The sequence below is a fragment of the Netta rufina genome (assembly GCF_964035555.1).
Source record: "Netta rufina genome assembly, chromosome: 24".
In the NCBI taxonomy this organism is placed as follows: Eukaryota; Metazoa; Chordata; class Aves; order Anseriformes; family Anatidae; genus Netta; species Netta rufina.
The window spans coordinates 4,863,993-4,889,336 of record NC_140148.1 but is presented as its reverse complement, the minus strand read 5'-3'; the positions used below and the strand labels follow the sequence as shown (position 1 = coordinate 4,889,336).

The following is a 25,344-nucleotide window of genomic DNA, read 5'->3' as shown; positions in this document are numbered from 1 at the left end:
TCTGTGTCTTCATCCACTCCTGCCTCCTCCATCTTCTTGGGATCAAGGTGAGTCTGAAGCCCTTTCCCCTCTTCTTCTTCCCTGGAGATTTGTTAGCAGATGCCTGCACCTTCATAGACTTCTGTATCTTGGGAGCACTAGCCATGGGAGAGGGAAGGGATCGGCAGGTGTGTCATGGAGAGGAGCTGGGGCTTGGATGAGGTGTATCTGACGCTATGGGCTATGTGGGGATCTTTGTGGATATTGACATTCTTACCAAGGACACTGCAGACCGAGGGAAGAGAAAGGCTGTGGGCCTCCCTACACGGCTGCCAGTTCACGAAACATCATGTGCCATGGCTCTCTCTTGGTGGGCAGTATGATGCTCCACTCTCACCTATGTGCTCCTCCTGTCCCTCCCTCCCTCCAGGTGCACGTCCTGCCCCGAGATATGTCCTGCTACAACCGGTGCCTGCCGTGCCTGCCATGCGGACCCTGTGGCCCGACCCCGCTGGCCAACAGCTGCAATGAGCCCTGTGTCCAGCAGTGCCAGGACTCCACCGTCGTCATCCAGCCCTCTCCCGTGGTGGTGACCCTGCCCGGCCCCATCCTCAGCTCCTTCCCTCAGAACACCGCCGTGGGATCCTCCACCTCCGCTGCTGTTGGCAGCATCCTCAGCTCTCAGGGAGTGCCCATCTCCTCCGGGGGCTTTGGGCTCTCCGGCTTGGGCAGCCGCTTCTGTGGCAGGAGGTGCTTCCCCTGCTAAAGCTGCTGGCTATCTGAATTGGGGCCTCTTCAGAGAGTGACCTCATTTCCCTGTATTGACTCTAATATTAAACTTCTGCTTCATCCCAATCTTCACTGCTTAGTTTTCTTTTCCCTGTAGACACTCCAGACACCTGCTGTCAGGACCAATGCAGTTGCTCTGGGGACATCAGTTGGCATGTGGGGCAACTGGGGTGTAGGGCCCCTTGGGAAAGCACTGTCACTCACACATGAGGGAGGTGCCCATGAGTTCTGCAGGGCCCCTGGCCATCAGGCCCAGCTTTGCTGCCTCTCTGTCCTGGCATGCCATCTCGGCCTCAGTGCACAGCCTGCTGAAGACGGCATGTTGTCATTGCGGGCCTCCACTGAGGAGCCAGAGATGTAGGAGGCCCTGGAAGGGCAGCAGCCACACAGGTTCCTGGGAAGGGGGCAGCAGGGCAGAGAGAGGAAGGTGAGAGGAGGGGCGGCAATTCCTTCTGCTCTGGGGGCAGCTGTGCTGGGTGGGGAGGCTCGTGAAGAAAATGGCCCCAGAGTAGGAGAGGGAGTGGGAGAAGCAGGCTGTACTGGCTCTGGCTGTGATGGAGGCAATTGTCTTCACCATAGGCAATATGGTGCTGTGTTCTGATTGTGTTGCTAAAACAGCGGAGGTGACACTCAGATTGAGCTCAGTGTCAAGGCCTTCTATGTCTCTCACTCTGCACCTTAACATAATAGTCTAGCATTTGCCTGGCACCGAATTAACATTCCTCACAGTAGCCTCTAGATAGCTGTGCTTTGCACTTGGAGCTAGAAGAGCATTGCTATCTCACCAGTGTTTGTGCTACTCTGGAGCAGTGCTCGCATAGCATCAAGACTTTCTACTAGGCCCCAAGGGCAGGAGGTGGGGAATGGGTAAGTGGTGGGGAGGGGTTATCACCAGGGCAGTTGAGGTAAACCAACTAAAGTGCTATTCAACACCATTTGTTGTCACACCCAGTAGCAGAACAGAGGAAGAAGAATGAGTGCTCTTGTTATGAAATAATCTGTCCTTCCAAACAACCACTATGTTTACTGAGGCCCAGGTTCCCAAGATGTGGCTGAAAATCGCTTACTGTTCAGAAGGAGAGAATAATTTGTTTCCTTTTTCTTCCTTGCATCCTTTGCTTATTTTTTCTCTTTCTTTTCCTTAAATTTCATTTCCCTTATCTCCACTTGTGAGATGATATTATTTTTTCCCATTGTATTTTCTCTGCTCGTTCTCATCCATATTTTCTCTGGTCGTACTCATAGGTAGTGCATGTCCTCCTCCCCCTACTCCTTCCATCTGTTCCCTGGGCTTCCTGCAAAACTTTGTGGGGAAGACAGAGGCAGAGAGAGACTGAGGACAGGAGGAGAGGCAGCGGATGCTGACTGAGTGTATCTAAGGGTCATCCATGAGCTCCTCAAAGCAGCGCCCAGGTAACCCAGAGCTCGGATTGGCAGATGCCTTCCTGCCAGCCTGCCCTCACGCCACATCACCTGTCTTGCAGCCCCTCTATTACAGCAGACCGAAAGATGGTCCAGGAAAACTTACTTGGTTGGTAAACTCATCCAAAGAGAAGTGACTCCCAGCAGTGCTCTGGGACACTGAGGACACCAATGACATTCTGGGCTGTATGAGCAGAAGCATAGTCAGGTGCTCAAGGCTGGTGATAATTGCACTCTGCTCATCATTCCTTCAAATGCATCAAGAACGTTACACCGAGTTTGGGGCTGTGTAGCAAGAAAGACTTGGACCAAGCACAGCAAGTTCTGCAGTGTTGTTGTTAGGAAGGGATTTCCTGTCTTCTCCTGAGCACCTATGCCCTCCTTCTTGCCAAGGATGTAGTCATCCCTCCTTCCTTATTATGCTATTGTACTAATCGAAGAAGAAGAAACAGTGTGCACACCAAAATGAATGCAACCTTTTGTTAATGATGGCTAACAATGAGCATCACCAACCACCCACTCACAGAACTACCCATGAGCAACACCTCTCTCCCCAGGCATCCTGGAAGAGCGGCTGCAGGGGAAGGACAACTCAGAGGCAAAGGCTGGGATGCAGCAGAACTTTAATATTAGAGTCAAAAGATGGAAACAGCAGTACTCTGAGAGGAGGCCCCAGTGTAGGAAGCACCAGAGGCAGATGAGATTGTAAGGTGTGTGGCCATGACAGGCATCCCACCATCTGTCCATCCCACTTACTGTGGGAGAAGTGCCAGCTGGTCCTCTCTAGGTTGATGCTGTGGGACTCAGAGCCCAGTGGAGCAGTGCTGAGCAAAGAAGGACATTGGTGGAAAAGGAGAGAGTGAAGGAGAGGAAAGGCAGACATTTTTCCAAGAGCCTGGACTGGCTTCATCCTCTTGCAAGGGTTGTTGGGGATGGTTCGACCTCACTGAATACAAGAAACCAATGCTCCATGCCCAGTCCGCTACCAACTTCTAGATTCCTGGGGGTCTTTCTTCAGGACCATCACCAGCAGCTTTAGCATGGGAGGCACCTTGTGCTGCAGTAGCGGCTGCCCAAGCCAGAGACGCCAAAGCCCCCGGAGGAGATGGGCACTCCCTGAGAGCTGAGGATGCTGCCAACGGCAGCAGACGTGGAGGATCCCACGGCAGTGTTCTGTGGGAAGGAGCTGAGGATGGGGCCGGGCAGGGTCACCACCACAGGAGAGGGCTGGATGACGACGGTGGAGTCCTGGCACTGCTGGACACAGGGCTCATTGCAGCTGTTGGCCAGCGGGGTCGGGCCACAGGGTCCGCATGGCAGGCATGGCAGGCACTGGTTGTAGCAGGACATGTCTTGGGGCGGGACGTGCACCTTGAGGGAGAGAGGGACAGGAGGAGCACATAGGTGAGAGAGGATCAGTCTGCCAGTCCACCCCAGAAGAGCCATGGCACATGCTACTTGGGGAGCTGGCAGCTGTATAATGAAGCTCAAGAAATCCTCCTTAAGACTCAACTCAGAAGTTCTCTCAAGAGTGTCCAGACTGAGCCAGGTACTCACCTGGCCCATTTCTTGGGATACATGTCAGTAGAGCCCAACTTTTCTCCCTGATACACATGCTGTTCTCTTTCCTCTCCCATGAGTAGCATCCCCGGGAACCAACAGAGGATGAAGGGGCAGGCATCTGCTAACAAATCCCCAGGGAAGAAGAAGAGGGGAAAGGGCTTCAGACTCACCTTAATCTCAACGAGATGGAGGTGGCAGGAGTGGATGAGAGACTGAGGAGATGGGACCACTTTTATACCTCTCCTGCATCCCCCCAGGCCCAAAGTCACTCTATGGACACTGTAATTTTCCAGCAGAGTCACCTCAAATGCAAAATAGGCTTCCTAATGGCACAGATTTTGTTTTGGTTTCCATCAGCTCTGCCATTTCATTTCCTCATTTCTGACATGCCTATTTTACCATACAGGTTACTTTCTAATGGAGCTATGAGAGACTCAATGAAGACCCTAGCAGGTTCTTATCAGTATTTGGCAGAAAAGGAACCCGAGTGCAGGAGTGGTTGTATTCAGGTAGAGAACAGGACATGTCCTCTGGGATTGCAGAAAAGTTCCACCCCCCCCCCAGCTGGGACTCGTCTCTGGGTCCCAGGCAATACGTCTTCTCCTAGCATGAGAGCTTCAGCACACATCCTCTGCCATGTCCCAAAGCCCTCCTCAGGCAACAGAACAAGCCAGCACCACTGGGGGGACAAGGAAGCTGCCTCTCAACAAGCAATTGCTGGCAGGAATGGGCACTGTCACGCAGCTGGGCATGCTCAGCGAGGGGACTTGCTCACAAGGGCCCTGGCTACAGAAACACCTCCCAGACTCCATCAAGGAGGCAATGCATCCCTGCTGCATGAACAAAGCACTTCCCTGCCCTGCAGACATGGGAGGCAGCTGGGACACACCCCAGGAAGGCAAGGGAATGCCTTCAGCAGGCAAGCTTTCTGGGACAGACTCTCCCTGCCCAGGACGAGTCATGCTCTAATTTGGGATTGGCCACGTGCCACAATTCTGGCGTGAGGCCAAGCCAGAGTGCCTTCTCTCTGCAGGCCTGAGCACCATACGTGCCAAATCCCCTTCTGGCCCAGCAGCTCCATCTGAGATTGAGCTCAAACTGTGCCACCCTCCAGGCAGCCCCAACAGCCATCACCCTGCAGCATGACCTTCTGGTGAGTACTCTTATAGCTCATGCAGCTCACAGGATGGTTGGCATGTTTTGTACAAGAGGGAATGTCTTTGGGTGTGCCGCTGGTCAGGGAATGCGTCTGGCCAGTCCACAGGACTGATTCCCCAGGACTTGCTGAGCAATCATTGGGCTCAGGAGAGCCAACTTCAGTTTTCTTATAGCATCTGACAACATGGGTTGGCTGAAGAGCCCATGGGACAGCCGCAAGAGGGAACAGGGCCAAATAAGCAGACAACTTCACCCCAGAAGGAGCTGTCCTGTGCCAGGGCATTTCACAGCTGCAGCACAGCCCATCTGCCCGTGCTCCTGCCTTGCCTAATGAGGTGTGTGACTGGTGGAGCAGGCTGGGAGCTAGGCCAAGTGGGATAAGGATGTGCCGTGTCCTCAGGCAAAGGAAACTTTGGGTATCGAGGAAGGCACTGCATAGGCAGAAGGATATGTGCGCTTTCTTGTAAAGAGGGTCCAAATGTGGTCAATGCATTTCCACAGGCACATGTCCCATGCCTGCATAGAGCCCCTCAGGAACATGGAACTCATATTCAGTCCCTACTGACATGTTCCTGCCAGGGGAAATGCTTGACCTTTTATCCTTGTACTTGAAAGGAGCCTCTGTGGCCAAATGGGCAAGTCAGTAATGAGGAAATGAAATGGCAGAGGTGACCGAAACCAAAACACGACTTGTGCCATTAGAATGGCTATTTTGCATTTGAGGTGACTCTGTTGGAAAATTATGGCCTGCGTAGAGTGACTGTGGGCCTGGGGTGGTGGAGGATAGGTATAAAAGTGGTTCCATCTCTTCAGTCTCTCATCCACTCCTGTCACCTCCATCTCCTTGGGATCAAGGTGAGTCTGAAGGCCTTTCTCTTCCTTTTCATCCTAGGGGATTTCTTAGCACATGCCTGCCCCTTCATATTCTCCTGGATCTTTGGAGTGCTAGTAATGGGAGAGGGAAGGGAGCTGCATGTGTGTCATGGAGAGAAGCTGGAGCTTGACTGAGGTGTCTCCAAAGCTATGGGCTAGGTTATTCTTGACAAGGAGATTGGAGACAAAGGGATGGAGAAAGCTGTGGGCTTCCTTACACAGCTGACAGGTCCCCAGACAGCATGTGCTGCTGCTATCCAGTGGTGGGTTGGATGCTGCTCAACAATCACTGCCATGTTCCTCCTGTCCCTCTCTCCCATCAGGTGCACGTCCTGCCCTGAAACATGTCCTGCTACAACCAGTGCCTGCCGTGCCTGCCATGCGGACCCTGTGGCCCGACCCCGCTGGCCAACAGCTGCAATGAGCCCTGTGTCCAGCAGTGCCAGGACTCCACCGTCGTCATCCAGCCCTCTCCTGTGGTGGTGACCCTGCCCGGCCCCATCCTCAGCTCCTTCCCGCAGAACACCGCCGTGGGATCCTCCACCTCCGCTGCCGTTGGCAGCATCCTCAGCTCTCAGGGAGTGCCCATCTCCTCTGGAGGCTTTGGCGTCTCTGGCTTGGGCAGCGGCTACTGCGGCAGGAGGTGCTTCCCCTGCTAAAGGTGCTGGCAACGGCTCTGGAGAAAGACCCCCAAGGACCCAGTAGTTTGTAGTGAGCACAAGTTAGTAGACAGCACAGAGCATCAGCTTCTTCAGTTCGGGGAGGGGGGGGGGTCAAACTACCCCAGCACATCTTGCAAGAGAATGGGGCCAGCCTGGGCTCTTGGAAAGCACGGCCCATGTCTACCTTTCTTGTTCTGCACTCTTTCCTTTCCCACCTGTGTCCTTTTTGCTCAGACCTACTCTACTGAGCTCTGAATCCGTCAACATCAGCCTAGAGAGGATCTTCTGGTCCTTCTCTGTCAGTGGAGTGGGCACATGGACAGCTGGCAGGATGCCTGTCATGGCCTTCAAGCACAGGCTCTCTTCTTCCCATCATGCTTCCTGCACTGGGACCCCCTTTCAGAGTGACCTTGTTTCCCTCTTTTGTCTCTAATATTAAAGTTTTCTGCATCTCACCCTGTGCCTCTGAGTTGTCCTCCCCTTGCAGCAGCTCTTGCAGGATGCCTGTGGAGAGAGGTGATGCTCATTGTTTTTTCTGGGATTAGGTGTTTGGTGATGCTTAATACCTTGTGGGTGTTTGGGTGTTTAGTGATTGTTAACACAGGCTTCCATTCATTATTATTCTTCATGTGTAAGATCACCCTCTGGATTCCAAATATCTGCTTACTTAGGGCTGTGTGGCCATGGTGGTCATACTGCCAACTTTCCATCTCCCCTCTCTACTGTGGGAGAAGTGCCATAGGGAGCTTCCTATGCTTATTTTGTGGGGTTGGGATGTAGAAGAGGTTTATTTAGTCAAACCAAGACAGTATCAAAACTTTCTATGGAGGTTATGGATATGTAGTGAAGGTCATGGGGACTCAGGTGATCTCCTTAATTCTGCTGGGGTGTTGAAAGGATGTGAGACAATTAACATGGACAGTACAGGTCAATAATTGGCTGCTGAACTGATGTCAGTGACAGTTTTTTGCTCTATGATCATAGGACCTTGTTTGATGATCAGTGTATTTTTGTGAGATATGGGAAGCTCCTTACTAAGTGGGGCAAAGACTTTTTTTGCCAACAGAATATCTGACCTCAAAAGGAAGGAAACTCTTTTAAAGTCATAAATAGGGACAGGAGCAGTGTAACCAGCAGCCTTGTGAGAATGATGGATAGGGTTGATGAATAAAGGTCATGGAGTGATGTGATAGGAACAGATTACAAAATCAACAAAATGGAGTTTAAGCAGGATCACCTCCAGCAGTTGCAGATTAGCAATGGTTCCTACTGTGCAGCCTTATGTCCTAAACTATCCATAGGAATCCAACATGCTGATGTGCCCCTCTTAAGTGTCTGTAAGCTAATGCATACAGTATGGGGAATAAATGAGTTTGAGATGGGTACATAGTTCTAGACCTATGGTCTTACTGGGATTATGGAGACATGGTGGGATGGCTCCCATGCCTGAAATGTTGCAGTGGAAGGATAAAGGCTGTTTAGGAAGGACAGGCTATGGAGACAAGGAGTGGGCATTGCCCTCTATGTCAGAGACCAGTTGGAATACATGAAGCTCTGCCTGGGGATGAATGAGGAGCCGACTGAGACTTTATTGGTTAGGATTAAACAGATGAAAGAGTTAGGTAACGTTATAGTGGTGTCTGCTACAGACTACTTGGTGAAACAGACCAAGTAAATGAGGCCCCCTACAGACAGATAGGAGCAAACTGACAGTGCACTCAATTCCTTCATCCAAGACATTGATAAATATATTGAATAATGCTGCTCCCAGTAACGACCCTTGAGGGACTCCACTAGATACAGGCCTCCAACTAGACTCTGTATCACTGACCACAACTCTCTGGCTTTTTTTCTTCAGTCAGTTCACAGTCCACCTCACTACCCGATCATCCAGACCACACTTCCTCAGTCTAGCTGTGAGGATGGTGTAGGAGACAGTGTCAAAGGCTTACTGAAATCAAGATAGACCATGTCCACTGCTTTACCATCATCTATCTACCTTGTTATGTCTTCATAAAAGGTTATCAAGTTGGTCAAGCATGACTTCCCTTTGGTGAAGCCATGTTGACTGCCCCTAATGACCATCTTATCCTCGATATGCCTAGAGACAACATGAAGGATAAGTTGTTCCATCACCTTTTCAGGGATGGAGTTGAGGATGACCTGTCTATAGTTACCCAGGTCCTCCTTCTTGCCCCTTTTGAAGACCGGAGTGACATTTGCTTTCCTCTAGTCCTCAGACACCTCTCCTGTTCCCCATGACTTACCAAAGATGACGGAGAGTGGCCTAGCAATTACTTCCATCATCTCCCTCAGCACCCAGGGGTGCATCCCATCTGGACCAATGGATTTATGGATGTCCAGCATACTTAATTGGTCCTTAACCCAGTCCTCATCAATCAAGGCAAACTCCTCCTTTATCCTGACTTCAACTGGGTCCTCAGAGATACGGTGCTCCTCAGGACAGCCTCTGGTATTACAGACAGAGACAAAGAAGGCATTCAGTAATTCTGCCTTCTCTTTATCTTCTGTCAGCAGGGCACCCATTTCATTAATCAGTTGGCATACATTGCCTCTACTGTTTTATTTGCAATGTATTTGTAGAAGCCCTTTCTGTTGACATTGACTCCTCTTGCAAGGTTTAATTTTAAGGAGGCCTTAGCTTTCCTAGTTGCCTCCTTACATCCTCTGACAACAGTCTTATATTCCTCCCAGGTGGCCAGCCCCTCCTTCCATGATTTCTAGAATCTCCTCTTCCACTTGAGTTTGCCCAGCAGTTCCCTGTTTAGCCATGCAGTTCTCCTTGCTCCCTATCTTGACTTCCCACCCGTGATGCAAAAGTGTCCCTCACTGGGATTTAATGTCTGTCTGTCAGGCAGCATTTACGACCCCCTTCTCTCCTTCAGAACTCAGTCATCTCTTCACACACACATGCACAAACACACTCCCTTCTTTCTGCCAACTTCTCTCAATCTCTCTGCTCTCTGTCTTGGACACTTTGTTCCTCATTCCTCTCCTTTTTCCCTTCTTAACAGAAAGACAAGAGAACTTATCTTTCTGCATTTTTTCCTGTTATGAGGCCCAGAATGGGAGGATCCTATGGCCCCTTCTGCTCAGTTCAGGAAAAAATGCAGTTTAATTAGAGAAAACAAAAAAAAGAAAAGGGAAGGGAAGGGAAGGGAAGGGAAGGGAAGGGAAGGGAAGGGAAGGGAAGGGAAGGGAAGGGAAGGGAAGGGAAGGGAAGGGAAGGGAAGGGAAGGGAAGGGAAGGGAAGGGAAGGGAAGGGGAGACAAAGACAAAGACAAAGACAAAGACAAAGGCAAAGACAAAGACAAAGACAAAGACAAAGGACATCCCCAACTCCCTCAGCCTTTCTTCATAGAATAGGTGCTCCAGCCCTTTTTGTGGGCCTCCTTTGTCTCTCCTTTGGACCTGCTCTAACAGGTCCACATCCTTCTTGTGCTGGGAGCCCCAGCCCTGGACACAGTACTCCAAGTGAGGCCTCACAAGGGCAGATTAGAAGGGGACAATCACCTCCCTCGACCTGCTGGCCACTGCTCCTTTGATGCAGCCCAGGATACAGTTGGCCTTTTGGCAGCTGTGCAAGTGCACAAGGCTGGCCCATATCAAGCTTCTCCTCCACCAGAACCCCCAAGTCCTTCTCTGCAAGGCTGCTCTCAATGAGTTCTTCACCCACTCTGTGCTCATGTCTGAGATTGCCCTGAGCCAGGTGCAGCACCTTGCAGTTAGACTTGTTGATCCTCATGCAGTTCACATGGACCCACTTTTCTAGCTTGTTCAGGTCCCTTTGGATAGCATTCCTGCCTTCTGTTGTATCAAATGCACCACTCAGCTTGGTGTCATCTTCAAACTTGCTGAGGGTGCACTCAATCCTACTGTCTAAGTCATGGGTAAAGTTATGAAACAGAACCAGTCCCAAGACAGACCCTTGAAGGACACCACTCATCACCATCCTACAACTGAGGTTGGACTCGATGATCTTGAGGTCTCTTCCAACCTAGAAATTCTGTGATTCTGTAACTGGACATAGAGCCATTGGCCACAATTCTCTGGATGCATCCTTCAAGCCAATTCCTTACCAACTGCATGGTCCACCCTTCAAATCCATATTTCTCCAGTTTGGAGATCAAGGTGTCATGTGCATACTTCTTTCAAACATTTATATGTTTGTTTATATGTAAACAATATATTCATCAGTGACTTGGATGAGGGAATGGAGTGCGCTGTCAGCAGGTTTGCTGATGACACTAAACTGGGAGGAGTGGCTGACACGTTGGAAGGCTGTGCTGCCATCCAGAGGGACCTAGACAAGCTGGAGAGTTGGGCGAGGAGAAATCTAGTGAAATATAACAAAGGCAAGTGTAGAGTTCTGTATCTGGGCAAGAACAACCCCAGACACCAGTATAAGTTGGGGACTGCCCTGCTGGAGAGCAGCGAAGGGAAAAGGGACCTGGAGGTCCTGGTGGATAGTGGGATGACCATGAGCCAGCATGGTGCCCTTGTGGCCAAGAAGGCCAATGGCATCCTGGGGCATATTAGAAGGGGTGTGGTTAGGAGGCTAAGAGAGGTTCTCCTCCCCCTTCCCTTCCCTTCCCCCCCCCCCCCCCCCCCCCGCTCTAGTGAGACCACGTTTGGAATATTGCATCCAGTTCTGGGCCCCTCAGTTCAAGAAGGACATAAAACTTCTTGAGAGAGTCCAGTGCAGAGGTATGAAGATGATTAAGGGAGTGGAGCATCTCCCTTACAAGGAAAGGCTGAGGGAGCTGGGTCTCTAGCTTGGAGGAGAGGAGACTGAGGGGTGACATTATTAATGTTTCTGAATATGTAAAGGGTGAGTGTCAGGAGCCAGGCTCTTCTCAATGACATATGATGATAGGACAAGGGGCAGTGGGTGCAAACTGGTTCCACTTAAATACTAGATGAAACTTTTTCACAGTGAGGGTGACAGAACACTGGAACAGGCTACCCAGAGGGGTTTCCTTCTCTGGAGACTTTCAAAACCTGCGTGGATGCATTCCTGTGTGACCTGATCTAGGTGTTCCTGCTTTGGCAGGGGAATTAGACTAGATGATCTTTCAAGGTCCCTTCCAATCCCTAGCATTCTGTGATTCTGTGATTCTTGTCCCACAAGCACCAGAAACCAGCCCACATCAAGTTGGGGACATGGCAAATGGATGTCCCTTTGTCTCTGATGAAATGACTACAAATACTCCTGAGTAATGCTCAGTTTAGCAGATTTCTCATTACAGCTTAGCTCTTCTGTGCAAACACATTGGCAGCTATTGTCCAGTGTTCCCTCATCTCATGCAAACATTCTGAGATCTCAATCAGAAGATTTGCATTACAGCTAAAAGGCACCACAGGAATGCATTATTTATTCATCCCAAGAAACTGTGGTGATTATTCATGCTTCAAGGAGGTAGACAACAAGACTACTTCGAAAGAAATTGACTAAGGGATTACCAGACTTTTAGCTGCAAATTGAGCCTAATGTCTTGTGGCAAAGCTAATCCAAGCTAATAGGCAAAGCTTGGCCCAGTCTTCTTTATGCTGATCTACAACCTGCTTTTCCTCCAATAGAGGTTCAGACCTTAACCTGTGAAAAATTTCAGAAAAAAATCAGGCTGGGAGCAGTTAGGGCTGCCTGCCCATGCCTCACCAAATTCTGCCATTCCTTTCAGGGTTGCCAGAAAAAAAACAACAGGACTATATCACACTTTTGCCTTCAGAGTGTGCGTGGCAGCTTGCAGAAAGAGGAATTGGAGCTTGAGAGTTCCCATCTTCTCTACCGGTCAGCTCAAAGCACTCTCCAAACCTCATCCCAAAGGGGCACACAAAACTCTCTTCCTGCTGCTTAGGCAGACTTCCTTTGGACCCACTCTGTTCTGTGCCTCACCTCTGTGCCTTGTTTGTCTAGTTTGGAGAAGAGACAGCTAAGAGGTGACCTCCTTGCCCTCTACAACATCCTGAGGTGGGGAAATGGAAAGGGAGGGTCAGAACTTCTCCCAATAACCAGTGCTAGGATATGTTGGAATGGCACAAAGCCAGTCTAAACTTCAGGTTAGACTGGAAAAGGAGAGCTGCATGCCTGAGGTGGCAGGAAGGAACCTACTGACAGTTTCCAGCCTGAAACTGCAGTACTCAGGCCAAAGGAGATACAATAGTTGGCTAGGACACATATAATCACAGAATGATTAAGGTTGGAAAGGAGTTTGGAGGTCATCTGACCCAACCCTCCTGCTCAAGCAGGGATATCCAGAGCAGGTTGCCCTGGATGTTGTCTAGGCAGATTTTGAAAGGTCTCCAAGAAGGTAGGTTCCACAACGTCTTTGTGCAACCTGTGCCAGTGCTCCATCACACACATGGTAAAGAAGTGCTTCCTGATGTTTAGATAGAACTTCTTGTTTTCCAATTTGTGCCAATTCCCACTTGTCCTGACACATTACAACACTGAAAAGAGCCTGGCTCCATCTTCACTGCAGTCTCCCTTTAGGTATTGTCTTCTGCAGGTTGACACAATGCTCAGCCTTCACCAGAGAAGAAGTGTACATCATGACCAAAATATTCACATGTATGACATGCAAATTACTTCTTCTGTCAGAGTAATTCCTTAGACAGCTGTTATGCATGAGTATTGCATCATGAAAAAACAACTGTTCCTTGCTGATGGAGAACAGTTCATGTAAGAAAACTTACTCAGTAGAGAGCATGACATAGTAAAGATTTACCTAGCAGCACTAGCAGGACTGTCAGACACTGATGAGACAGAACTGCTTGGCTGAGTGGAGAAGGGCAGTGGGAGTCCTGCCAGTGCTGGTAGGGGAAGAGGGAAGGCCTGACCCTCTGGCAAAACTGGGAGCTTTCCTGCAGGCGCTGAACATGACAACATGAGACACATCTTAAACAGTAGATATCAAAGGGGGAACAAAACTCAACAGGGTTTTAAAAACCCCAAACCCAGTCTAAGACAGAGTTTCAAAATCATATCTTTCCAGCTGAAAAGAAAGGGTGGTGAAGAAAGAAGGACAGAAGAAAGACCACGCAGAGCCCCAGGCGGGGAAGCAGCAGAACTTTCATGATTTTAAAGAGCTCATTAATGAAATTCATGCCTTCCCCTCCTCCATACAAAGTTGAGTTGGCCCATCTGGTGCCAAGGCACATGCTGGGCAGAGGGTGTCCAGGGAGGCCCATGGGACTCTTGGTCTGTTCCCCAAGACACTGGGCAAAGAGAACCAGCCCCAAGAAAGCTCTTTCACATGCCAGAGACCTTGAGTACCCTCAGCCCAGCCCCGGACTCCCCCCATGCCAGACATTCTCTCTGCTTTCTCTCCCATGACAGGCAGCCCCAAACCCACCCTCAGGACCGAGCTTCCAACTCACTTGTTTCCAAAGGAGAAGAAGGGCAGTGAAGCAGACGAGAGAGCCAAGAGTTGGTCTGCCTTTTATATTGGTCCTGCACTGCCCCAGGTCCAGAGGAATCCTCTGGGGAAGTAATAATTTTCCGAGAAGCTCATCTGAAATGCAAAACATCCCAGCTAATGATATGGGGACTGTGTTTTGATTTCCTGCACTGATGCCTTTTTGTTACCTTGTTTAGCTGTACCTGTGGCGCCTTGAAGGCTTGAGGTGGGAGGCCCAAGGATTTCTGGGATAGCAGTGCATTCGTGCCATCAGGAGATGAGTTCCAGAGTCCTCCAAGATCTCTTTGATGGTGCTTGAATGTGGCCTTCACAGGCAGGTGGTCTGCCTTGCTGCTTTTGACTCTCATTCCCATAATGCAGCTCTGGTATGACCTGTTGGGCCACCTCATCTGCTTGGCCTGTCTCTGATGTGGACCCCCTAGCAAAACCATCAGTGTGTCTGGTGCCTCAGCCAGCCCCAGGTTACTCAAGCATTGCCCTGCCCAGCCAGAGGGGTTCCTGGTATGTCCTCAGGTGACTCCGCAACTGCTCCTGTGTACCCTAGAATCCTAGTTTCCTTGTGGTTGGAAGGGACCATATGAGATCATCTACTTCCACACTACCTGCCAAGGGCAGGGACACCTACAGCTAGACCAGGTTGCTCAAAGCCCCAACCAACCTGGCCTTGACCACTTCGAGGCTTGGGGCATTCAGAACTTCTCTGGGTAACCTGGTCTAATGCCTCATTATTGTCACAGTGAAGAATTTCTTCTTATTATCTAATGGAATTCTACCCTCCTTAGTTAAAAGCCAGCATCCTATCACTGCACTCCCCCATAAAGCCTGATTCTCCAGGTTTCTTGTAGGCTTCCTTTATGTATTGGAAGGCTTCTCTAACCTGTTCCCAGAGAATTCCCTCCTTTAGGTTGAACAACCCCAACTGCTTAGCCTGTCTTCATAGGAGGGGTGTTCCAGGTCTCTCAGCATCCTTTTGGCCTGCTTTCTGCTTGCTCCAGTAGGTCCTTGTCCTTCTTCTGTTTGGAATTCCAAAGCTGAATGTTGTGCTCTAGGTGGGGTTTCAGGTGCAGGTGTGCGTGCTTAATTGCTCCTGTGTACATACTGGATTTGTTTCATTGAAAGGGGAGTGCATTAGCACTTGTGCATGGCTGTATGTCTATCTGGATGATGCTGGTATTCTGCTACAGATTTGTCATGATGGAGAAGGGAAGGCAAGGCAAGACAAGACAAGGCAAGCCAACGGAAAGAAAGGCAAGGCAAGGGAAAGAAAGGCAAGGCAAGGAAAAAGGACATAGAGAACTTTGTTGTTTTACATGAGCTGTTCTCCATCATCATGGTTCGCTTGTCTTTTCATGACACAATACTCGTGCATAAGAGTAGTATGTGGAAATACTCTGATGTCAGAAGCAATTTGCATGCAGTATGTGCTATTGGCTTGATCGTGATGTGCATTTCTACTGTGGTGAAGAGACCGTTGCCTTAAAGAATTGAGGAGGTACAATGCAGCTTGTGCTTCCCTGGGACTTGGTTGTCAGTGGAGGGGTTCTGTGGTCACCTTACACAACACTCAGTGAGGACACTGGGTGAGCAAAGTCCATCTCAGTAGAGAGCACTTTGCACAAGGGAAGAGAGCTATTAAGATGCTTGCCAGCTTCTGTACAGAGACAGGCCTCTTTGGTCAGAATTTCTGGTATTCTGAATATTCAACGATATCTCCTTTAACTTTGTTGGGAAAGCATCTGTGTTGTTATGAGATGAAAAGGCATGGAGAGATCAAGAAGAGCAGTAGGAATCCTGCTGGCGGATTCACACTAAAACCTGTGGCTGATCAATTGTGTGGCATGGAAAGCTGTCACCTGTGGGACAACATTGATGAAATTTCTGCCTTCCCCTCCTCCATACAAAGTGTGGTTGGTGCCATGGATGGTGAGTTCAGGCCAGTGTTCTTCTCTCGGGTGATAAAGACAAACTTTTCAAATGAGCAAGAACACCATGGGAGGATGAAAATTGCTCTAAATATCCAGAGAAGTGTTGGATGGAGAGGGCTAGGGACTGGTGTCATTATGCAGCAGAAAACCAGCCCTGCTCTGCAGGAATGTGTGCTGTGACACAGGTACTGTCCTGTCTCCGGCTTTATGTTGCATGGCAGGAGAAGACCACCGGGGACCCTTTTACCCTGCTGGGGATGGCTGTGAAGGTTGTGTCCCTGGCCACCTCCTTTGCCTGCTGAGCACTGCAGTTCCAGTCTGGGAATGGGCAGGCGGTTCCTACCTGTCTCCTCAGGCCTGCAGCTCCCCTTTGACCATGCGGCATGAAATTTAGAATAGAACAGTTCCAACGGAAGGGGCCTACAAACATCTTCATGTCCTGTTGCCTGACCACTTCAGGACATGTCTTCCATCCTTCCTATCAGTTTTCTTGCCCTCCTCTGGACGCATTTGGGTCTCTTAGTATCCTTTTTATATTTTGGAGCCCATAACCACACACAGTATTCAAGAGGGGGCCAGATAGGAGACTTGTTTCCAGACATCACGTATTTTCTTTTTCTGGTCTACTGGAAGTAGGGAGGAGGTCCTCCTTTAGACAAGCCGTTCTTCTGCTCGCCCTTTCTTGACTTGCGACACGATGGGATTGCCTCCTCCTGGGTCTTTTAAAGGTGGTTCTTGAAAATTGGCTGTCTCTCAGGGAACTCCAAGCCCTCTAGAGCAGACTGCCAGGGGACGCTGCTCACTAGCTCCCTGAGTAGTTTAGAGTTGATCTCTTAAAATTTGCAGGGGGGGTAGGAGGGGGGAGGGGGAAGGGCAACTCTGCAACGCACTTTTTCTTGTGCTAAATCTTTTGAGCTCAGCTATTTCATGACCATTATGGCAAAGACAGGCACCTGCTGTCACATCTCTGAGTAGTCCCTTAGAGGCAGCTGTTTTACAAGGGGGTGTGAGCACCTTCAAGGCAGTTCAGAGCCCTTGTGCCCAAGAGGATTTGGAAAGGCTGAACCGTGGTATGGCTGCACCAGCTGGAAGCTGCCAGTGCTCAAAAACCTGGTCCTGGCCCTGGGGAGCCTGGGGCCCAGCTGAGGTGGCAGCTTGACTCTCTTCCTTTGGCTGAGCAAGCATGTTCACTGCGAGGTGATGTGTGCAGAAAGGCTCCCTGAGGCAGAGATGTGGGATCCTAGGCAGCCCACAGAGCGTTTTGCTCCACCCTTTGTTCTGAGGTTTGGAGGTGGCTTGGAGCTGTCAGAGGGAGGAGAACCCATGAGCTTGCAAGCTTCTCCAGGAGCTGCCTGGGCACCTTGTTGTGTGGAGAGCATGACACAGCTGAGGTTTTGTGTGTGTCTGAATGTCTCTCCTCTCATGATGAGGGGATAGGAGGTCATAGTGTAGCACTCTCCAGAACCCATGCTGTGGAGACATGGGCCTGCAGTTTCATTGGGCCAGGAGCGCTCTGATTTCAGCTGATTGTGAGAGCCCAAGAAGGAGGAAGAGCTGTCCTTAGAGCTGGCTCTAAAGTGCAGCCTTTGCCTCCTGGGTCCTCCTTTTGTTGCCTCTCCCAAAACCATGCTCTAATACCACAGTGTTCAGGATCACTCAGCACACTTCTCAAACAGTTGATCCTGGTCTTGTCCTGTTTAAGATCTTCATCAACAATCTAGTTGATGGAGTAGAGTTAACCGTTAATAAAATATCAGATTACACAAAAGTGGGTTGTGTGGCTGATTTATGAGAGCGCTGTGCGGACATCCAAGGGAACCTTGACAGATGGGATAGTTCAGATGAGAAGAATTGCATGGAGTTCAATAAAGAGAATTGTGGAGTCCTGCACATGGGGCGGAACAAGCCATGGGGGTCATCCAGCTGGAAGGCAGCTCTGTAGAAAAGGAACTAGAACTCCTGGTGTATACTAAGTTGAAGTTGAGTCAGGAATGTGCTCTTGCTGATAAGAAGGCTAAAGGTATTCTTGGCTGAACTAGCAAAATATTGCCAGCAGGTAGAGAGAAGCAATCCTTCCTCTCTACTCAGCTTTGGTGAGGCCACACCCAGAGCACCATGTCCAGTTCTGGGGCCCTCAATACAAGAAAGACATTGACATATTGAAAGAAATCTAATGTAGGGCCACCAAGATGATCGGAGGATTGGAACACCTCTGGAGAAGAGGAAGCTCAGAGGTTATCTCATCAATGTGTAGACTAGCAGCTTGCTATTTAGTCCCAATTTATTTTGGATTGCTTTGGGAGCAGATTTAAATAACTGGTAGAGCAAGAATAAAGGGGCCTTAATGCAATATGTTGATGACTCGATGTTAGGAGCCGCAGCCAAAGAAAAATGTGAACAGTTGTACAAATACCCAAAGGAAGGGTGCAATGAATCACAGAATCACAGAACTGAAGGGGTTGGAAGGGACACTGAAAGATCATCGGGTCCAACACCCCTGCCAAAGCAGGTTCCTTAGAGCAGGCTGCCCAGGTAGGCATCCAGACAGGCCTTAAATATCTCCAGAGAAGGAGACTCCACAACCTCCCTGGGCAGCTTGTTCCAGTGCTCCATCACCCTCACCATGAATAAGTTCTTTTGCATGTTGGTACGGAACTTCCTGTGCTCTATCTTGTGACTGTTACTTGCCCTGTCCCCACAAAGCACTGAAAAGGGGTTGGACAAATCCCTGTCTCCAACACCTCAGGCATTTATACACATTGATGAGATCCCCTCTCAGTCTTCTTTTCTCCAGGCTGAACAGACCCAGCAAGTGGAATCAGACTGGGGTGAAGGCATTGCTGGATTTGTGGTGCCAGCAACTGGAGTGGACAAGGTCCCAGTGCCTGCCCACATAGAGGCGCCCAGCACTTGTAGCCCAGGCCAGCCCCTAAATTGTGCCAGCACTGGGCACAGCCACAAGGCAAACTGGGTGGCCTTGGCAGGGTGGAGGTGCCATGGTGGGGAGGAGGCACTGTGGCCAGAGCAGAGAGACTGGGCTGGTGGGGGCAGCATGGCATGGGCAGCGGAGCAGCAGGATGTGCCAAGGCTGGGGGCTGCAGGGGCCTGGGCTGGGGTCGGGCTACTCCCAGAGGGCCCAGTGCCAACTCTTCCTTCTTGTTCTTCAGGGCCTTTCCTTCTCCCTGCCTCTCAGCCATCTCTCCTCTGCCTTTCCCAGCTCTCTGAGTCCTCACTTGGGATTCTTGTATCGTCTCCGTTGGCTCTGTCCAGTATGAGGCTACTGTCCCATTCTCTTTCCTATACATGTACTCTTCGGCACCCTGTGCATTCAGCAGTTATTATTGTTCTCAGCTCAGCTCACTGTCCTTCACTCTACCACCCCTAACTCTCATCCTGCTCTTCCTCTAAATGTCCATCCATCTGACTTTAACCCCCTCTCTCATGACATCTGTTTCAGATTCACTCCCAGCCTATAGCATGCACTCCACACACACACAGTGACATCACCCTCCTTCCTTGCTGCTTGTACCCATGGCACATTTCTCCATGCATTGCAGCCTGTTCTGCCTAACTGCTAATGTTCCTTAGTGTTTCTCTAGGAAAAGTGACATCAGAGCTCAGGGATTGCTGATGCTCTCTTGCCTTGCCTTCTGCTTTCAATGCACTGTCTGCTGGCCAAGCCGTGGTGCAGCAGAAACTGTGGGCAGAGAGGGCACTGGCATCAACATTAACTGCTCACACCCTGACATCTAGACCTGTAACTACATTCACTGGTACCTTCAGCTCCCAGGCCAAGGCCCTCCATTCTTTGTGAGCACTCACAAAAGCTCTGTACTGGTGGTGGACCCAGTGGGGCAGCTGTCGGTGGCAGCAGACCACTGGTTCAGCACTCTGTGGCTTGACCAGCTGCGGCGCAGGGACACGGCAGTGTATTGCTGTGCCCTGAGAGACATGGGGAGAGCACCTGGTACTGCGGCTGGGCAAGAACCAAGGTGGGTGGGGCTGGGCGGGTGTGGTAGGGGCACAGCCCCTGCTGGGCCTGCTGGGAGGAGTGGAAGTGATGGTTTCCCTGCCTGCCCACCTGGCACTGGCCAGTCCAAGGTCTCAAAATGTTAGGAGTTCAAGCTCACCTCAGTCATGAGAAAGGGAAATATAGGTTACCAACACCTTCAAGGATTTCTCACAGTGGCTAGTTTTGAGACCAAGCTCTTATTGTCCACGACCTTCCTCAAACCCAAACACAACTCTTTATTTTTGACACAAGGTCCTTGAGATTGGATGAACATCTGCTACAAACACTTGTAAATAGACGTTTGAGGGCTAAGTTCATGCCTCAGGAGTGAATGACTACATTTTTAACCTGAGAAAAGGTGTTGAATTTCTGAGTTTTATTAAAACTGGAAAGAGACCACCAGGAGGAAAGTCCTTGGTCCAGCTAGACCCTGGGGAACCTTTCTGCCTGGTCCTACCTTCATCTAGTCAGTACCTATAGAAGAGGTGGACATGAGTGTGCTAAAAGGGGGAATCTTACCTACTCATAGGATACAGATCCCATGTCCAGCTGGGTGCTATATGGCCAGAGAAAGACATCCTGAATACCTCCCTTAATGAGGAATGGATAGGCTGGTTGAACTTACCATAACACACTAGATGCTGGAAGGCATCCAGCAGTCTCCTATTGCTGGACAGTTGACTGGATGATCTCTTAATCTACTACATTAACTTTCAGGTGCCCATGACCCCTTTGGCAATCTTACCTGGAGTTTAGAGGCAGTGGTTCTACAGCAGGGCAAGTCTGCCAGAGAGGATGCTCAAGTACCATCTGACTTGGAGGGTTGTGAGAAGCCTGGATGTGGCCTCACTGTGCAAGTAAGAATTTCTTGGTGTTGAAATACCTGTCCTTAGCCCTAGGAAATTTATGGCATAGCAAAGATTGCAGCTTCATTCCTTTCCTCACAATGAGCACTGGGCCTCTCAGATGCTGCTGTGGGTGAATAAGTACAGACCTTTGGTAGATTCTGTGTGTTTTTCTCTGCACCTGAGTGTCCTAGTTTTGGCTGGGATTGATTTAATTTTCTTCGTATAGGCTTGAATAATGCTGTGTTTTGGATTTGTGATAAGAGTAATGTAGATACACCAATGTTTCAGTTGTTGCTGAACATTGCTTGCACAGAGTCGAGATCTTTTCTGCTTCTCATGCTGCCCTTCTGGAGATGAGACTGGGGATGCACAAGAATCACAGAATAATAGAACCATTAAGGTCGGAAAAGACCTCCAAGATCATCTGGTCCAACCATCCCCCAGAGAAGCTGGGAGGGGACACAGCCAGGACAGCTGGCCCATACTGACCAAAGGGGTATTCTCTACTGTATGATGTCATGCTCAGCAATAAAAGCAAGGAGGAAAGAAGGAGGAGTGGAGGACATTTGGAGTTACGGCATTTGTCTTCCAAGTAACCATTATGCATAATGAGCCCTGCTTTCCTGGAAATGGCTGAACATCTGCCTTGGAGAGCTCCTATAGGATTTTCTGTGTGTGGGATGTTTTGTTCCAAGATAGCACATTGTTGCCCTCAGAATTCAGCATTACACTGAAAGAGTGTGCGTGTGTGTGTACATGCCATGTGGAGCTGTTCCCCCTCCCACTTTCAGCACTAATTGCATGTAGGTCTGAGCTAATGTCCAGCAATGACACCTTGGAAGTGCTTTTGAGGGACTGGGCATGCTGACACCAGATGGGGCGGAGCTGTCCAGGTGGGGTAAGAGTGTTCTCAGCAGTAAGCTGGTTGGGCTTATCAGGAGGGCTTTAACTAGATGTGGTGGGGGAAGGGGGTGCTCCTCTGAGTGAACAAAGCATATATGAGAACACCATCACCCTAAGTAACAGCAGGGAAATACTTGGGAACTGTCCCAGTGCAATCAAGGAAGGGTTCTAGATATGCAATATGACATTGCCCAGATGAAATGCCTCTACACCAAAGTATGCAGCATGGGAAACAAGCAAGAGGAATTGGAAACTGGTGCAATTAGACAAATGTGAACTGATTGCTATCATGGAAATGTGGTGGGTTGGATAACATAATTGGAATATTGGAATAGAGGACTATAAATTCTTCAGAAGGGATAGACAGGAAATGAAGGGAAAGGGTGTTGCCCTCTACATTAGGGAAGGAATTGATTGTGAAGAGTTGCCTTTGAGAAACAGCCACAGAAAGGTTAAGAGCTTATGGGTGAGAGTTAAAGACTGCACCAATAAAGAACAGCTTGTGGTTGGGGTCTACTACAGGCTGCCCGATCAAGGGAGTCTGGATGAGGCATTCTTGCTTCAACTACAAGAAGCGTCACACTCACACGCTTTCATCCTGTTGGGGTCTTCAACCACCCAGATGTTTGTTGGGAAAACTACACAGCATGCTGTAAGCAATCCAGAAGATTCATAGAGTGCATCCTGGTCCAGGTACTAGACAAACCAGCCAAATGAGAAGTGTTACTTGACCTCATGCTCATTAACGTGGAAGATCATTAAAGAGATCAAGACTGGAGGCAGTCTGGGCTGCATCAACCATGTCCTAGCTGAGTTTGTGATCTTGAGGAGTACAGGCTTAGCAAAGAGCAAAGTCAGGACCCTGAACTTCCAAAGAACAAAATTCCAGCTGTTTAAAGACTTCATAGAATGAGATCCCATGGAACATGGTCCTTAGGGACAAAGGAGCTGAGCAGAGCTGGCGGCTCTTTAAGGATGTTTTCCTTACAGCGCAAGAACTCTCCATCCCCCCTGCATAAAACAGTGACCATGGAGGACAGACAACTGGGATGGCTGAGCAAGGTACCTGCAGGTCAAACTGAGGCATGAGAAGGAAATGCACAGGCAGTGGAAACAGGGACGTGTTGCCGGTGAAGAGTACAGGGGTTTGGTCTGGATGTGCAGGGATGGGATGAGGAAAGCCAAGGCACAGGTGGAACTGAGCTTGGCAAGGGATGCAAAGAACAACAGGAAGGGATTCTATAGATGCGTTGCTCAGAAAAAAAAAATGCCAAGGAAGAGAGTCCCTCTTCTGATGGATGAGAAGGGAGAACTGGTAATGATAGACATGGAGAAGGCTGAGGTACTCAACAACTTCTTTGCCTCAGTCTTCACTGATAGTGAGACTTCCCAAGTATTTTGTTTCCCTGAACCCATAGATAGAGGCTAGGGCAGAAAAGTCCCACCCACTGTAAGTGAAGAGCAAGTTTGAGACCACCTAGTGAAATTAAACACATACAGGTCTATGGTGCCTGATGACATCCATTCCAAGGTCCTGAAGGAATTGGCTGATGTAGTTGCCAAAACTCTATCCATCTTATTTGAAAAGTCCTGGCAGTCAGACGAAGACCCTGATGACTGAAAAAAGGGAAACATCACTTCCATTTTTAAAAAGGGTAGAAAGGAGGACCTAGGAAACTACAGACCAATAAGCCTCACCTCTGTGCCTGGCAAGATCATGGAAAAAATCCTCCTGGAAGCAATGTTAAGACACATGCAAGACAAAAAGGTGATCCAAGACTGCCAGTATGGCTTCACCAAGGGTAAATTGTGCCTGACCTGGTGGCTTTCTACAATGGAGTGACTGCATCAGATGGTAGAGGAAGACTGACCAATGTCATCTAGCTGGACTTCTGCAAGGCCTTTGTCACAGTGCCACATGACATCTTGGAGAGAGATGGATTTGATGGATGGACCATTCAGAGGATAAGGAATTAGCTTGAAGGTCTCACCCAGGGCATGGTGGTCTATGTCCGAGTGGAGGCCAGTGACAAGTGGTGTACATCAGGAGTCTGTTCTCAGACTGGTGTTCTTTAATATCTTCATCAACGACGTAGACAGTGGGATCAAGTGCACCCTCAGCAAATTTTCAGATGACACCAAGCTAAGTGGTGTGATTGATATGATGGAAGGGATGCCATCCAATGGGACCTGGACAGGCTTGAGAAGTGGACCTAATGAGCCTACTGACCACATGAACCTAATGAGGTTCAACAAGTCTAAACACAGTGTGTTGTACTTAGTTTGAGGCAATCCTGGGTATGACCACAGACTAGGAGAAGAACTACTTGAGAGAAGCCCTGCCGAGAAGGACATGGGGGTTCTGGTGGATGAAAAGCTCAATATAAGTTGGCAGTGCATGCTCGAAGCCCAGAAGGCCAACTGTATCCTGGGCTGCACCAAAAGAGAAGTGGCCAGCAGGTCAAGGCAGATGATTGTCCCTCTCTCCTCTCCACTTGGATTGCTGTGTCCAGGTCTGGAGCCCCCAGCACAAGAAGGATGTTGATCTGTTGGAGTGGGTCCAGAGGGGGGCCACAAAGATGATTTGGATGAAAAGGAGGCTGGAGTACCTCTCCTATGAAGACAGGCTGAGAGAGATGGCGCTGTTCAGCCTACAGAAGAGAAGGCTCTGGGATGACCTCATTGCAACCTTTCACTACTTGAAGGGGGCTTATTAAAAAGATGGAGAGAAACTCTTTGCTCAATCGGATATTGACAGAATGAGGGGGGGTGTTTTTAAACTAAAAGAGAGGAGATTTAGATTAGAGGTTAGAAGGAAATTTTTCACTCAGAGGGTGGTGAGGCACTGGAACATGTTGTCCAGAGAGACTGTGGATGTCCCATCCATGGAGGTGTTCGAGACCAGGTTAGACGAGGCCCTGAGCAACCTCATCTAGTTGGTGGCATCCCTGCCTATGGCAGGGGGATTGGAACTAGATGGTCTTTGAGGTCCCTTCTAACCAAAGCCATTTTATAATTCTATGATTCTATGGTGAGACTATCCCAGCCTTTGCAAAAGAAACAAATGCCATTAAGAGCAAGCTGGTGTGATTTTTTTTTTGTTTTGTTTTGTTTTTTTTTTTTTTTTTTCAGATCCAGAATCTTGAGAAAAGAGCAAAACAGTCCAGCAAAGCTGTCAGCAAAACTGTCATGGATTCAAAGAGTGACTGGACCAGCTTCTTCTGCTCTTATTCTCTCAGCCTCCTCTGATGAACACCGTGGCAAAAGGGAGCCCTTGTTGGGAGACAGCACTGCTCTTGTGGTTTTACCTCTTAGCCAGAATAGCCTGAAGAAGAAAACTTCCTTCTTAGCCCTGCATCTGGGCATAAGCCAAACCCTCAGCCTGTGAAAAAAACACACCACAAACATTAGCCTGGGACTGAGTGAAAAGTTCTGTTCATCTCAACTCCTATATATGCCACAAGTTGTTCTATTGCTTTTCATGTCTCTCCTCCAGCTCATGGGAATCACCAATGCTGGAAGGAGTCCCTGAGCCCTGGTGGTTTCTCCTTCTGATAGAAAACATCTGTTCTCTCCCATTTCTAGGTATGACCTTGTCCCACTTTGCTGAGTGCCCTTGGCATGCAAGTCCTTGAAGTCCTTAGGTGGAGCAAAAAACATACTCAAAAAACAGACTGGTTCTTTTTTGCCACTTTTTATTTTATTTTTTTTTTTTTTTTGAGAAGCCAGCAATGAACAGCTGTTCTAAATACAAGGTGCTAAAGCTCT

At 49.3% G+C, this 25,344-nt stretch overlaps 3 protein-coding genes across 3 annotated transcripts in view; 2 read left to right on the top strand and 1 right to left on the bottom strand.

Annotated features, from left to right (window-relative positions):
• Nucleotides 1–25,344, bottom strand: part of LOC311218393 (feather keratin 1-like) — a gene marked incomplete at both ends in the record, with an annotated part of 58,474 nt that overhangs the window by 5,130 nt on the left and 28,000 nt on the right. The window lies entirely within an intron of this gene.
• LOC311218395 (feather keratin 1-like) lies at nt 431–745 on the top strand (the record flags this gene model as incomplete). Its single annotated transcript, XM_084301073.1, has 1 exon — nt 431–745. The coding sequence occupies one exon, from the start codon at nt 431–433 to the stop codon at nt 743–745; it is 315 nt and encodes a 104-aa protein (XP_084157199.1).
• On the top strand, nt 6,129–6,443 carry LOC311218396 (feather keratin 1-like; the record flags this gene model as incomplete). Its single annotated transcript, XM_084301074.1, has 1 exon — nt 6,129–6,443. The coding sequence occupies one exon, from the start codon at nt 6,129–6,131 to the stop codon at nt 6,441–6,443; it is 315 nt and encodes a 104-aa protein (XP_084157200.1).